This window comes from Lissotriton vulgaris, chromosome 11, assembly GCF_964263255.1.
Source record: "Lissotriton vulgaris chromosome 11, aLisVul1.2, whole genome shotgun sequence".
Classification (NCBI taxonomy): Eukaryota; Metazoa; Chordata; class Amphibia; order Caudata; family Salamandridae; genus Lissotriton; species Lissotriton vulgaris.
The window spans coordinates 265,816,738-265,829,296 of record NC_141699.1 but is presented as its reverse complement, the minus strand read 5'-3'; the positions used below and the strand labels follow the sequence as shown (position 1 = coordinate 265,829,296).

Genomic DNA, 12,559 nt, shown 5'->3' with positions numbered 1-12,559 from the left:
TAGGCCCACTTCTTTTCTATTATACCCTTTGGCAAAGCCAGTAGATCTGCCTTGCTTAAAATAACTCAAACAACTCTATACTTAAAAAGTGTTTCCATGTCCTATGTCCGGCTTTTATAAACTGATCTGACGGCCTCAGTGAGGGTGGCGGGGGAGGCATCGGTAGCCTTCCCGATAGGACGAGGCACTCGGCAGGGATGCCCCCTCTCGCCTTACCTATTCGCTCTAGCTATGGAACCGCTGGCTGCATGGATTCGGATAGATGCACAGCTGAGGAGATTTGAGTGGCAAGCGGGACCGTCTGACAGAATCGCACTATATGCGGATGACGTCCTATTCTTCCTCACGAATGTGAATCGATCCGGGCCGCGGGTCCTAGACATAATGAGAATCTTCGGAGAAGTCTCGGGACTTTGCCTGAAACCGCAGAAGTCCACCCTCTGGACATTGGGAGACCACTTTGAGGTCGGGCCATGGGCCTCGACACTACAAAGAGCGGCGGGGGATCTTAAGTACCTGGAAGTATTTCTGACGACCACGCCGGCGATTGCCTGGGAGCGCAATGTAGTTCCCGTATGGGACAAGGTGCAGCAGGAGATGAAGTGCTGGTCCCGCATGCCCCTTAATATATATGGTAGATCCGCCATCTTTAAGATGGTCGCCCTTCCCCGTTTGCTGTATCAACTGCAAAACCACCCATTCCCAATACCGCCGCAATGGTTCCGACTGGTCAACTCGGCACTCGGCCGATTTTTGTGGGCCGGTGGGGCGTCGCGGGTAGCTCTGCGGACCTGCTTTCTATCCACGTACTGTGGGGGACTGGCGACCTCGGATATTTTATCATATTACCAAGCATCACACCTGGTAGTCCCGAATGATTGGTGGTACAGTGGCAGGGAGGATCCGGCATATGCCCTAGAAAGGTACCTAATGGAACCGGACGCCCTACACACGGTCTTATACTCGGCGCAGCTGCGAAAGAGATTGCCTAGGGCGACACAAGTGGTATTTCAGATAGGACAACAATCACTGCGTCGTATGGGATGGTGGGGAAAACTGACGGGGGAGACCCCACTCTGGCATAACGGGCAACTACCGGCTCTGATGTCCCTTCCGGGATTTGGGGGCTGGGATTTGATAGGAATCTCGACATTGGGCCATGTCCTGACGGGCACCACACTTAAATCCTTTCAAGACCTCAGCACAGAATTTGACATGCCCCGCACGCAGTTCTTTCGATACTTACAGTTTAGTCACGCTCTGGCACCTGCACTTGTGGGTTTAGATACTCTACCCGAATTCAGCCCGATAGAGGCAAAGGTAATTATGGGGGATCTAGAAGACAAAAAGGTATTCAAAATATACCAGACATGAGTGACACACTGTTCCTCAGGTCTACATCCCCTGAGAGATCACTGGGTGCGAGATGTGGGTGAGTTAGAGGAGGAGGACTGGCGGGAGGCTCTCGAGTCCCCCAGTCCAGTATTTAATACGTGATCCTTTTCCCTTTCAGTCAGGAAGGAATACTGGCTTTTATTAATATCTGCGAATTAACAAATGATATCACCGTCGGGGGCATAAGTTGCGGTTGCACCGACAGGTAAGCGTTGTGAAAGGAACCTCAGCATTAATACTTGCCCCTTAAATTTTAATGAAGAACTAATTAGGCTCCTTTTTCCAACAGAACTGATTTATACAGTTTTCTCACCAGCAAAAGCCCGGCTGGGTTTATGAGAAGGTGAGTTTTTAATGGTTTTAGGCAACTTGTGGCCCATACCCAATATCAGAATCCGTTCCTAAAGCCATCTTCCTTTAATAACTTAGGCTGTCCTCCCCCCGTCCCACACAGTCCTGAGGAAGACCCGTCTAGACGCCCCAAGTGCGCTTCCAGAGGGTCGAAACGTCGACGATTAATATAGTGGACCTATCATATGAAGATTCTGTATTTAATACTGACAATTGCAGTGTATAGTTGGATAGTAGAAATAGTATAGACCACGATAAATTCTTTTTTGTATCCCCCCTTTGTAAATAATGTTTGTATATTTTGTCAGTCATACTCGCGCCGAGAGCACAGAGCACTGAAAGTCACGATTTGCACTTATTGTTCACTTTTTCAGCCTTTTCTTGTAAATGATATACATTCAAAGTATTTATGAATGATTACAATGTATAAAACGTTTCATGAATACATAGATGGTTTGGCTTCTGTTCCTCAAAATATATTTTGTGTTGGAAACACTTTTTAAGTATAGAGTTGTTTGAATGCTACATGTATATATGAGAAAGCAAAAGAAATACGTTGCACCCAAATGAACCAACTGTTTATAATATTAATTTACTGCCCAGGTTCATAGGGATGCTGGGTTAACCTCATTGGATACTGAATTTGCTTAAAATAACACCCTTTATATTGTTGCTCATAGTCAGGCGTATGCTACAGCAGTGGTTGTTGGTCAGGAACTGTGCCCAACCCCATGCTGTGATGCTCAACCCCACGCTGAATGCACAGTGTGGCAGGTGGGAGCACGGTCTGGCCTAAGGCCAGGCCCAACGTCCAACACAATGCCACTCATGGCCAAAATTCTGCACAGTAGGGGGTTAGGCCTAGCGTGGGTTTGGGTGGAAAGCCTGGCCGCAGCCCAGGTCCTATACCCAACCCCATGTCATGCATGGCGATGGACATCTTACTTTACGTTGAAAAAACATAGAAATTCACTGAAAAAATATAAAGTTTAAGTGATATTGTAGTTAGGAATTGTAATAATATGTTTCTTTACATTAAAAACCTCTAGGAAATTCACTGGAAATACCAATTGCACTTTATAACAGGTCGAAATTGTAGTCATCAGGCCAGCGTGACGGGTCGATGTCTTGAAATAGGGAGCATGTAGTGCCTTGGAACAAGACTGCTTCTACTTTTCTTGCAGTTTATAATACTAATTCTCTCACTTTGAAGGAATGGAGCTCTGGCATGACATCACGGGCCTTCTCCCCCCTCCTGGAGCCTGCGGATCAAATTGGTGGACCCAATCTAGTTTAATCATTGCATTATTATCCCCCAAAGTTCTGAGAACATGCCCACCACAAAGGCCTCCAGGTCTTGACTTTTCGCTAACTCCTACAGGTTTCGAATCCTAATATTGTCTCATCCTGAACAATTTTCAGGTCTTGGCGTTTCAAAATGGCAGTATACAGTTGGTTCTGGGGGGGATATGTGGAACCTTCCATCTGGCCCATCCGTGGTTCCAATCCCTGAAACTTAGTGTAGAGGTCTGGAGTCCGGGTACCCACCGAGTCTAATCCTTGCTGAAGCGTAGCAAGCTTAGAATGGATATTGGATTTGAAGGCTTCGAGGGAAGTGGCGAGGTCTGCCGTCAGTTATTCCTGCAGCTCTCTATTATAGTCTTGGAGGGAGGTGAGGAGGTCCTTCTTGGTGAGGGCCATCGTGTCTCACTGGGAGGTGGAGTTGGTGGAGTATCTCACCTTGGCTGGTGCAAAAAAGCTTGACACACTATTTGATTGTACCTTTTTCTGACTCGTAAAAGCAGTAGACGAGCAATAAGGAGAGGCCCCTATGGGATAGTATTTAGATTATGTCCTTTAGTGAAGCAAATTGAAGATAGCCAGTCGCTTCTCCCCTTCCCGGTAGCAGACTGCATGTGGAACGTGCGGCCCCTGTTGGAAGGGTCTACTTAATAGCGCTTAATCTGATGGTAGTCAGGGCCCCCACTCCACCAGATCCCTTCTGTCAAAATCAACTGTGCTCCTTAGCAGGGCCTCTGTTTTAGTCAAAGCTCCCAAGAAGTTGCAAAGGGAAGCCTTTAATTTTTTCTTCTCTCCACCAACTGCCTCCTCTCTAAGTTGTAGATCTAGGATTTGGCAGCACACACTCTAGGTACATGCCCCTAGACCTTCCTAATGGTTGTAGCAGCAGTAGAACATGGCATCATGAGGCATAGAAGAAGGAAGCCATAGGAAGTAGGGAGCATGTAACACCAGTCACTCATTGCTTGTGCTCACTCGTGTAAGTATGTGGGTTTTGTCAATAAGGGCTGCGCCCAAGCAGACTCTCGCAGCGGGTGCTTCTCCTTCATTAAAGCATCTCCGGAAGGGGCTTATGTCTCTCCACAGCTAGCCAGCAACATGGCCGTCATGTTTGAGTCGGGCAACGGGACAGTGGAAGAGTTAATGGCTCGCTGATCTTCTTTTCGCCATGTCTGAACCTTCACATCAAACTACGTAGCTGCTCCTCAAGGTCCCTGCATCGGCTTGAAGAGGACAGGTTTGATTATTTCCGCAAGGCAAGTAGCCAATACCCATGCACAAGCCATAACTTGGCAGATTGTTGTCTTGGGCCCAATGATTTATCGTTGCTCCTCTGACTTCTAGAGGCATATAAAGTAGCCCCCATGGCACTCTCAGCACTTTACCAGTGGGGCATGCTGAGCGATTTCCAGGGCTATGGCATCTGTTGCCGTGATGTAAAGTGCGAATGCAGCGGACACCTTGTGGACTACGTCCACGATGACTTGTTGGTTTGCCGCACCCCACAACATAACATTTTAAACTAAAAGAAAACACTGAAATTCACCAGCTATAGTTAACTGAAGTAACTATCACATGATCCCTGAAGTGACTATAACTCATACCCTTGCCCTTCTTGGCTTATGACCTCACATATTACATCACTCATGACATGTTCTATGACATCATTGATAACATTACTGCAACATCTGAAATACATCATTGATGACAATGTTGTGCGCTGCTGGACACGAGTTATAGTTACTTCAAGACTCGAGTTGCAGTTACATCAGTTAACTCTAACTTATGATTTTCAGTGTTTTTTCTTCATATTCTAAAATGTTATTTTACAACTGACATTGTCGGCTAACTAAAGTGCCTCTTCAACTTTTGTTTATTTAGCAAATATATATATATATATATATATATATATATATATATATGTTTGTTTGACCCTGGACACCCCTCTGACCTCTGATTTCTTCCTACGAGGGAATGTTTTTGCCATATATATATATATATATATATATATATATATATATATATATATATATATATATATATATATATATATATATATATATATATATATATATATATATTCTATTTCTAAAGTCTACAACATAAAAAGTTACAAATCTTCTCTTGCAAATGTTAAAAATGTACAGATATCAGTCAACCAATGAACAATTTTGACAATTTTCAATAAACAAATAAGAATTTAAAATAAAAAAAATTACAGTTGGAGAGTTTAAAAAAAGACATTAAATATAGCAATTGTTAGTAATAATGCAGGAATGTACATTTCTTGAAATCATTCCTCCTCAAAGAGACGTTTTCTAGACTTTGGAAATGCCTTTCAGCTATAGCTTATGATGAAAGCAGGTGTCCGATTGAAAATGTCAGACTCTTTACCAAGATGTGTCTAGACATCTTCTCATCTTCTGTAATTCTTTACAGCCTATGTGCTCTCTCAATCTCTTCTTTAGTGTCAGAGACCTATGGTCATAACTCATAACATGAATCAGTTTCTTCATGTTTTGATGTAAGGTAGTTTTTAAGGAATCATTAACAGTTCAAATCTAAAGTTTGTAGCACTTAAAACACAAGCTTAGTCCCCAAAGCTTATTTTCGTTGCGGAGTATATTATGATATGCGTTTTAGCTATCTTTAGATTCTTTCTGGCAGCTTATCTAATTAAGCTAGTCATTTTATTTGCGACTAAGAAAATGTAGATTACTAGGATGTTTCTGTTATTCTCAACTTACCAATCATGTCTAAAATGTGTTGCTGTTGTTGGTTCTGCTTGTAAATCTAAAAGGTCTGAGACCATGGGCTCTGCTTTTCCTGTTGATGTTTTGAAGGATGAGAAAAAGACCCCATATTCTGGTTCCTGTTCTTTTTAGAATTGGCTGCAATATTTTGTGTTGGTTTTCTATTAAGTGAATGACTTTGAGACATGTCTTATAAAAGTCTGTGTGTCTACAGGATAGAAATGTATTTCTTAAACAGTCAATTCAAGAATCCTCCGCACTCAGATGACATGGCCCATTGGTGGTGCCCGCACCCTATCTTCTGCACCTCATGACCAAGGCTTTCAGCTGTAAAATATTTTACTACTTCTTGGTCAAAAAACTGATTTTTCCTGTCTACCGGGGAGTACATTGGTCTCCCATATGGGTGACATTTGTGCCCCTAATTGCAGGGGCTAAAATGATTAATGATTAACTAAATTCTGAGCTCAAATTTGAATTTCATTGCTCAAAGTGGTTCTCATACCATCTACAACAGCAATTTTTACTCTTATATTTTTGTAGTTTATGAGGAAATGCTTGAAAGAGTGGACAAAGCCCAAAAGGGCACCTTCTTGCTGCACTCTCTTTGTTTATGCCAAGTTTAGTGTTGGAAAATCTCCATTGAATTTGGCAGTAGGAAAGCAAATGTACTGAGCCCAAGGTGTGCTGTGCATTGCATATTCTCATAGCTATTTTTCTCTGCACATTACCTCAGAAATGGCTGAGCAAAGATTAACCAAATTCAAAGGCACACAGCGCTTGGCATTATTTCATTTTCTTTGGTGGTCTGGTGAATTATAAACCTTTTATGAAATTCTTGAAAAACGTAGACATCAGGTTGCATCCTATTTCTCATTGGAAAAGTCTATATTACATCTCTGATAACTTTGGATCTGTTTGATGAATCTGGACAAATCGTTCCAAAAGGAAATATGATACTCCTTAGGTGTAAACTGGAGGCATTGGAGCGTACATGTTATTTTTCCAAATCATAGTTCGGTATGGTAGTTTTAGAGTGCCAAAACTGCCGGAAGAGTGAGCATCAAAAATGTAGCTTTTGAGCCTTTGAACTTACTGAGGTCACGCTATGAATCAAGGCTACATCCAGGGCTTTGTGCCTACTAAAGAAATCTGCATGCCATGCCGGTACTATGGCAGGAGTACAGGGCATAGAACAAAGTAAAAGTTTGTAAATGTACATAGTGCAGCTTATCACACGTGAGGGTATCCAGGCGTTGTCCATGGGCATGGGGAGATTAAGTGGTTTTCCTAGAATCACAGGATGTTGCGTTGATCTAGAGACTCGAGCCCGGATCCCCAGCTCCCGAGTCGACAGCTCTGCTCGCTGCACCACATTCTCTCCCCTCAAAAGACATGTCATGTTCCTCCTTCTTCTGAGCAAAATCCGCACATAGCAGCCACTGACTAAGTGGACTGCCAAAGACAAAACCCTTTGGCCAATGTCCACTAAGCACAGTGTCAGGAGTAATAGGGGAATATATGACGTTACAACACAAACAATTACAACACATGCTTTTACAGCGCGGTTTTTACATCGCAACTACCCTTACATTGCATGATTTTACAACACATGCCATCACAACGCATTTTTAAAAACTACCATTACAACGCATTCCATTACAATGCATACCATTACAACGCATACCATTACAACGCATAATACTTTTAGGGCAACAGTAGGGTAAGTGTTAGATAGTGTAGGGGTTAAAATTATAATTCCCAGTCCAGTGAGTGCAACAGTAGGAAAAGTGTTGGATAGTGTAGGGGTAAAAATTACTATTCCCATCTACCCCAAAACCCATACCCACCCTAAAAAAAAAAAATCTCCATTACTTACTTTATAAGGCATTGTAATGGCATGCGTTGTAATGGCACGTGTTATAATGGCATACGATGTAAAGGCAATTGGGCTCAAACAGTTGCCTTGTAAAAGCAGTGCGATGTAATGACGCGTTTTAAGGGTTGTTTCCCGAAATAGGAAAGAGGGAATGGTCCAAGGTCAGGGACAATATCTGTAGAATCTGTCCTTGCTGGGATCTACATTATTATTTGTTAACATAGAGTATCTCCTCCACCCACCAGATCTAGAACACGTTTTAGCAGAGATAAATATATTTCTCCACAGTGAAAACCAAGGACTGATGGATGAAAGATAAACTGGTGTCTCATTCGAGTCATCAAAGCTATAAAATAGTTACAGAAGACTCTACAAAAATAATACATAATTCCAGGTCCAGGTAATCCCCATCAGGCCACCTTGTACCTTCCTCCAGGCTAACTGAAAGAACGCCAGATTGCACCAGCCCTGCTGGCTCTGTCCACTGGACACAGCACAGACATGGAAGAATAGCCATGTTCATTTTTCCCAGTCTTGCATGTACACTACTTGATCAGTACCTTTTCCTGATGGTTAGAAGCACATACTTATATTCAGGTTTTGAGAAAGTCTCTGGGATGTGTGATGGGTGTCACTGAAGGTACGTTAGTGAGCTTAATATGGAGGATGCAAGCGGGCTCAGTTTGATGAGAAGACAAGAGCATGTGCAAATGTTTGATTTATCACCAATTAAATACATTTTGGAATTGAAGAGACTGTACCTGCATACGTGTGGTATTTTGTTTGCTGACATGTGTTTCATATATGTCCATGACAGTCTTTTTATGTGCATTTTATTTTTATCACAGTCACTCCCAATGATTATCAGCCTTCTGGCTTTAAAGAAGGAAACAGTTCGGACATGATGTTTGAGGGGGACCCTGTCCACCTGAAAGTGGGCTCAGTCTCCACAGGGCATCACACCATGAAAGTAAAGGTTACAACAGAGAGTGATAGAACAATGGCAATGGATAGCAAACTGATGCAGGAAAACATCATGGAAGAGAACAGCCTGGAGATCTCCCATGAGGGATTGGACTGTGAAGAAGAAGAGGAACATGTGGAAGACCACTTAGGTGTAAGTAAAAATGAGTATACTGTAGAGCACATAATGATTTAAGGATATCTGTGATGTATTCATTTATCAATTGATTGTTAATGTTTAAATGACTCACATGTTACCTAAGTTTCTCAGTGCCCGACCTGTGCTGAATAAGGATGTCCTTGAGTAGGGCCAGGAATGTGATAATAGATCTTTCTTGAAAACAGTAGCTCTTTGGGGGATCAAACTCTAACTTACACTCGAGGGAAACACCTATTAAACTCTTATAGCCAACTTCTTCTTAACCAGTCATTAGAAATCTGTCTCAGAAGATGAAGTGATCGTGTTTCTCACCCTGTTAAAAGTAAAACTAGCATGCCATTACAAATGTGCATGCTGTTACCTCTACACAAGCTCTTTGTTCCTCTGTATGAATATTTAATTCCATGGACTTCTGTGGGATTTTTCTTTGTTGAATGTCTTGATAGACCCCAACTTGATTTTCTTTGCTCTTGAGAATTCCTAATAAACAAAAGAGGTGCCAGTACTGCTATTAGATTCGACAAAACATATGTCTCAAAACATCCGAATTAAACAAAATGCTTTGTACTCGTATCTGTGTTTTGATTTCAGTCGCTTAATTTGACTCAATAATTTTTAGTTTTTAGATTTGGTTTCTTAGTTCACCAATTTTACAATTTTTAAGACCTTATGTACACAACACATATATTAATCAAACCAACAATTTACAAAACATTATATACATTTTCAAAACTCATTCAGACATTCAGTCATACCCCTCTCATACAACCACAGACAACATAAAATTATAAATATATACTGGAATTCTATTATTCACAGGAAAGCCATAAATTTTTTGTTTTTTCAAAAAACCTATTGTTTATCAATTATCTATGACTTCTTATATCCTTATCGCCTTGGTAGTCTACGCGTTACGAACTTGCGTTGTTAAGGAGTTTTCATCAGGACCAAAGTCTGTGAAAAAAGGGAAAGGAAACAGACTAAAGAACATCAAAAGATGTCCCCACCTTAATTAAACAGAGGGCAATAGCTCCAAAGTTTTCTTTACTAAGGGTCTAGGTTCTCTGGAAGGAATAATCACACAAGGTCCTGAGTGTAACGGTCCCTGTGAAACATACATCCTGTGGCCACGCTTGTCCTTATCTGATATTCAAAAATATAAATAGACGTATTGCTTCAATGATGGCGCTTGACTACATGAAATGCATTCTTGGCTGCTAGCAGACCGACTCGTGTCTTTAACCTTCGGGGGAGGCTTTTTAGCCTACTTTTGTGACTTCCCTGTATTGGCTTTCGGAAGCTGCGTGTAGAGTGTACCTATGTACCTATGGCTCTATATCGAGGATCTTCAGTATTTTAGGATATTTATCCCACTCCGCTCAGACTCCAGGTTAAGAAAGTTGCCTGTACCTCTTGAACTGTAAGACAGTCTCTTCAGCCCTGCTGTACACACTGTATTATGTATCGATAAAGCTTCTTGATGACCACTCCTGGGTCACGATCATTGATTAAAGCATGAAATGTGCGCCCTGAGGAAGGAATGTCTATAATGCTTTTGAAACTTTCCGAAACGCGCGTCGGCCCTTTGCTTCTGTGTGTGTCTTGTATTTTTGTGAATTGCATATTTTTGTTTTCTGTAATGTCTGATGTCCTTCACTCTTTGTAATTTAATGTATTCTGGATCCATTATATGTGCCTGATGTATTTGTTGCTGTGTATATAGTGTGTATTTCTATTTTTGAATATTGTTAATCGTGGGCTGGATTTTTGTGTTTTATAAATATTTGTGTAAAGTTGAAATGACTACAGCGTAATAGGATATATTTTCTCTATGAATGTATTTATTTATGTGTTTTTGTCTGACTCTTTGATAATAAGATAAAATATTTAATTATGATAAATAAACAATACAAAATCAGTTAAGCTGCTCTGTGGGTTAACTTTTAAAAAAAAACTTTGGAGCTATTGCCCTCTGTTTAATTAAGGTGGGGACATCTTTTGATGTTCTTTAGTCCATCAGGACCCTCAGCCTTATCTTTCTTTAGAATCTTGAGTGCAGCTAATAGTTCGTCTTGTGTAATATCGGACTCCAGAATATCAAGATTAGAGAGGGGGGATCACGCTTCTGGATATTAGAAAAATACTTAGCTATAGCAGTGTCTGGAGGAATAATTTCTGGTGTGTAAAGAGATTAATTGAAGCGTACAAATTCCTGAAGGATTTCAGAATCTTTATATTTTGGTGTTTGATTTTCAGCTATAATGGAATCAATATGAAGCTTATTTTGTGTAATCTTAAGATAGTTGGCTAACAATTTGCCTGATTTATTTTGGCCACCGTAGTATTTCACTCTCGTCTTTAATAAAAATAAGGAGGCACTCTCAGTAGAGGATCTATTAAAAGCTATCTTTGCATTTACAAGATCATGCAAACTGGCTTTTGTTTTAGAGGTGGTAAAGGCATGGTCTAATGTTATTATTTTAGTAAGAAGTATATTGTGAATTGTTTTAAAAGATTTGCGTTTGTTGGACGAGCACCAAATAATAAACTCTTGGGCGGCAGCTTTAAAAGCGTACCAGATTGAACGAAAGGGAAGAGCGTCAGTTTGATCGATTTGGAAGTATTTCTGAATAAAAGTAATAAAAGAAGTATTAAAGGTAGGATCAAGAATTAACGAGTTGTTAAATCGCCATCTCTTGGAGGACTCAGATTGTTGAAGGATATCCAGTTGAATCATAACAGGGGCGTGATCAGAAATGAGGATGGGTCCTATGTCTGCTGAAAGCAGAGATTGAGAAATGTTGCGTGTGATGAAAATGTGGTCAATCCTGGATTGCGTAGGATGAGGTGGAGAATAAAAGGAATATTGTCTCAAGTCCGGATTGGAAAGTCTCCAAGCGTCAACTAAATTTCTCTGTTCAGTAGTGATTAAAAAAGTTTGTGTGGTTTATTTGGGATGAAGGAAACCTTGGAATTCCGGTCAAGGAAATGATCCATTACTTGGTTGCAGTCACCTGCAAAAATTAGGTTTTCTGCGGGATATTGTAAAAGTAGCTGAGAAATGCGGGTCCAAAATGGGACATCACCAGTGGTAGGAGCATATATATTATAAATAAGGATATGGGAGTTTTTTCTACCAAGTGATTGGTAAGCAACCATCTGCCCTCGTTATCTGATTCTTCTGAGACGAGTTTAACGTTCAGTGCTTTATGACATAAAGTTATGACACCATTTCTTTTACTGTCTCCCGGTCAGAAAAAGATTTCACCTACCCAATTCCTTTTAAGCTTTAGTGATTCGCTTTCAGTGAGATGGGACTCCTGTATCAAAGCTATGTTGATATCTAATTTGGATAAGTGGGAAAGGACTCGCTGTCTTTTAATAGGGGAATTTAAGCCTCTGACGTTCCAAGTGCCAATTTTCAGGAACCCGTATCAATCAAGTAAAATGAAAATCCAGTTGAACCATTCATAACATGAATGTTTCAGATATAAAACATATATTAAATACTATTTTTAAAAAAGCGATTAATATATGAATAACAAATAAAATGTATATTAAACATAAAAATATGAGTTGAAAAAGCCATTAGAGTAAATTTTGAAATAACTACAAAAACAAGAATTATAGCAACCAGTAAAACCAGTCTAACAATCTTTATATTAAGTACGAAGATAAGAAATATAAAAACCATGTGAAATGAATTGAAAAGATAAAGGAAAAGAGGAAGAGAGAAATGATAAGAGGAGGCAAGAT

At 40.6% G+C, this 12,559-nt stretch overlaps 1 protein-coding gene across 1 annotated transcript in view; it reads left to right on the top strand.

Moving 5' to 3' along the window:
* The window catches only part of HORMAD2 (HORMA domain containing 2), a 599,551-nt gene that overhangs the window by 498,198 nt on the left and 88,794 nt on the right, over positions 1–12,559 (top strand). Inside the window, exon 8 of the mRNA XM_086943209.1 lies at positions 8,529–8,797. Coding sequence (XP_086799335.1) covers positions 8,529–8,797 — 269 coding nt within the window. The remainder of the gene's footprint in view (positions 1–8,528; positions 8,798–12,559) is intronic.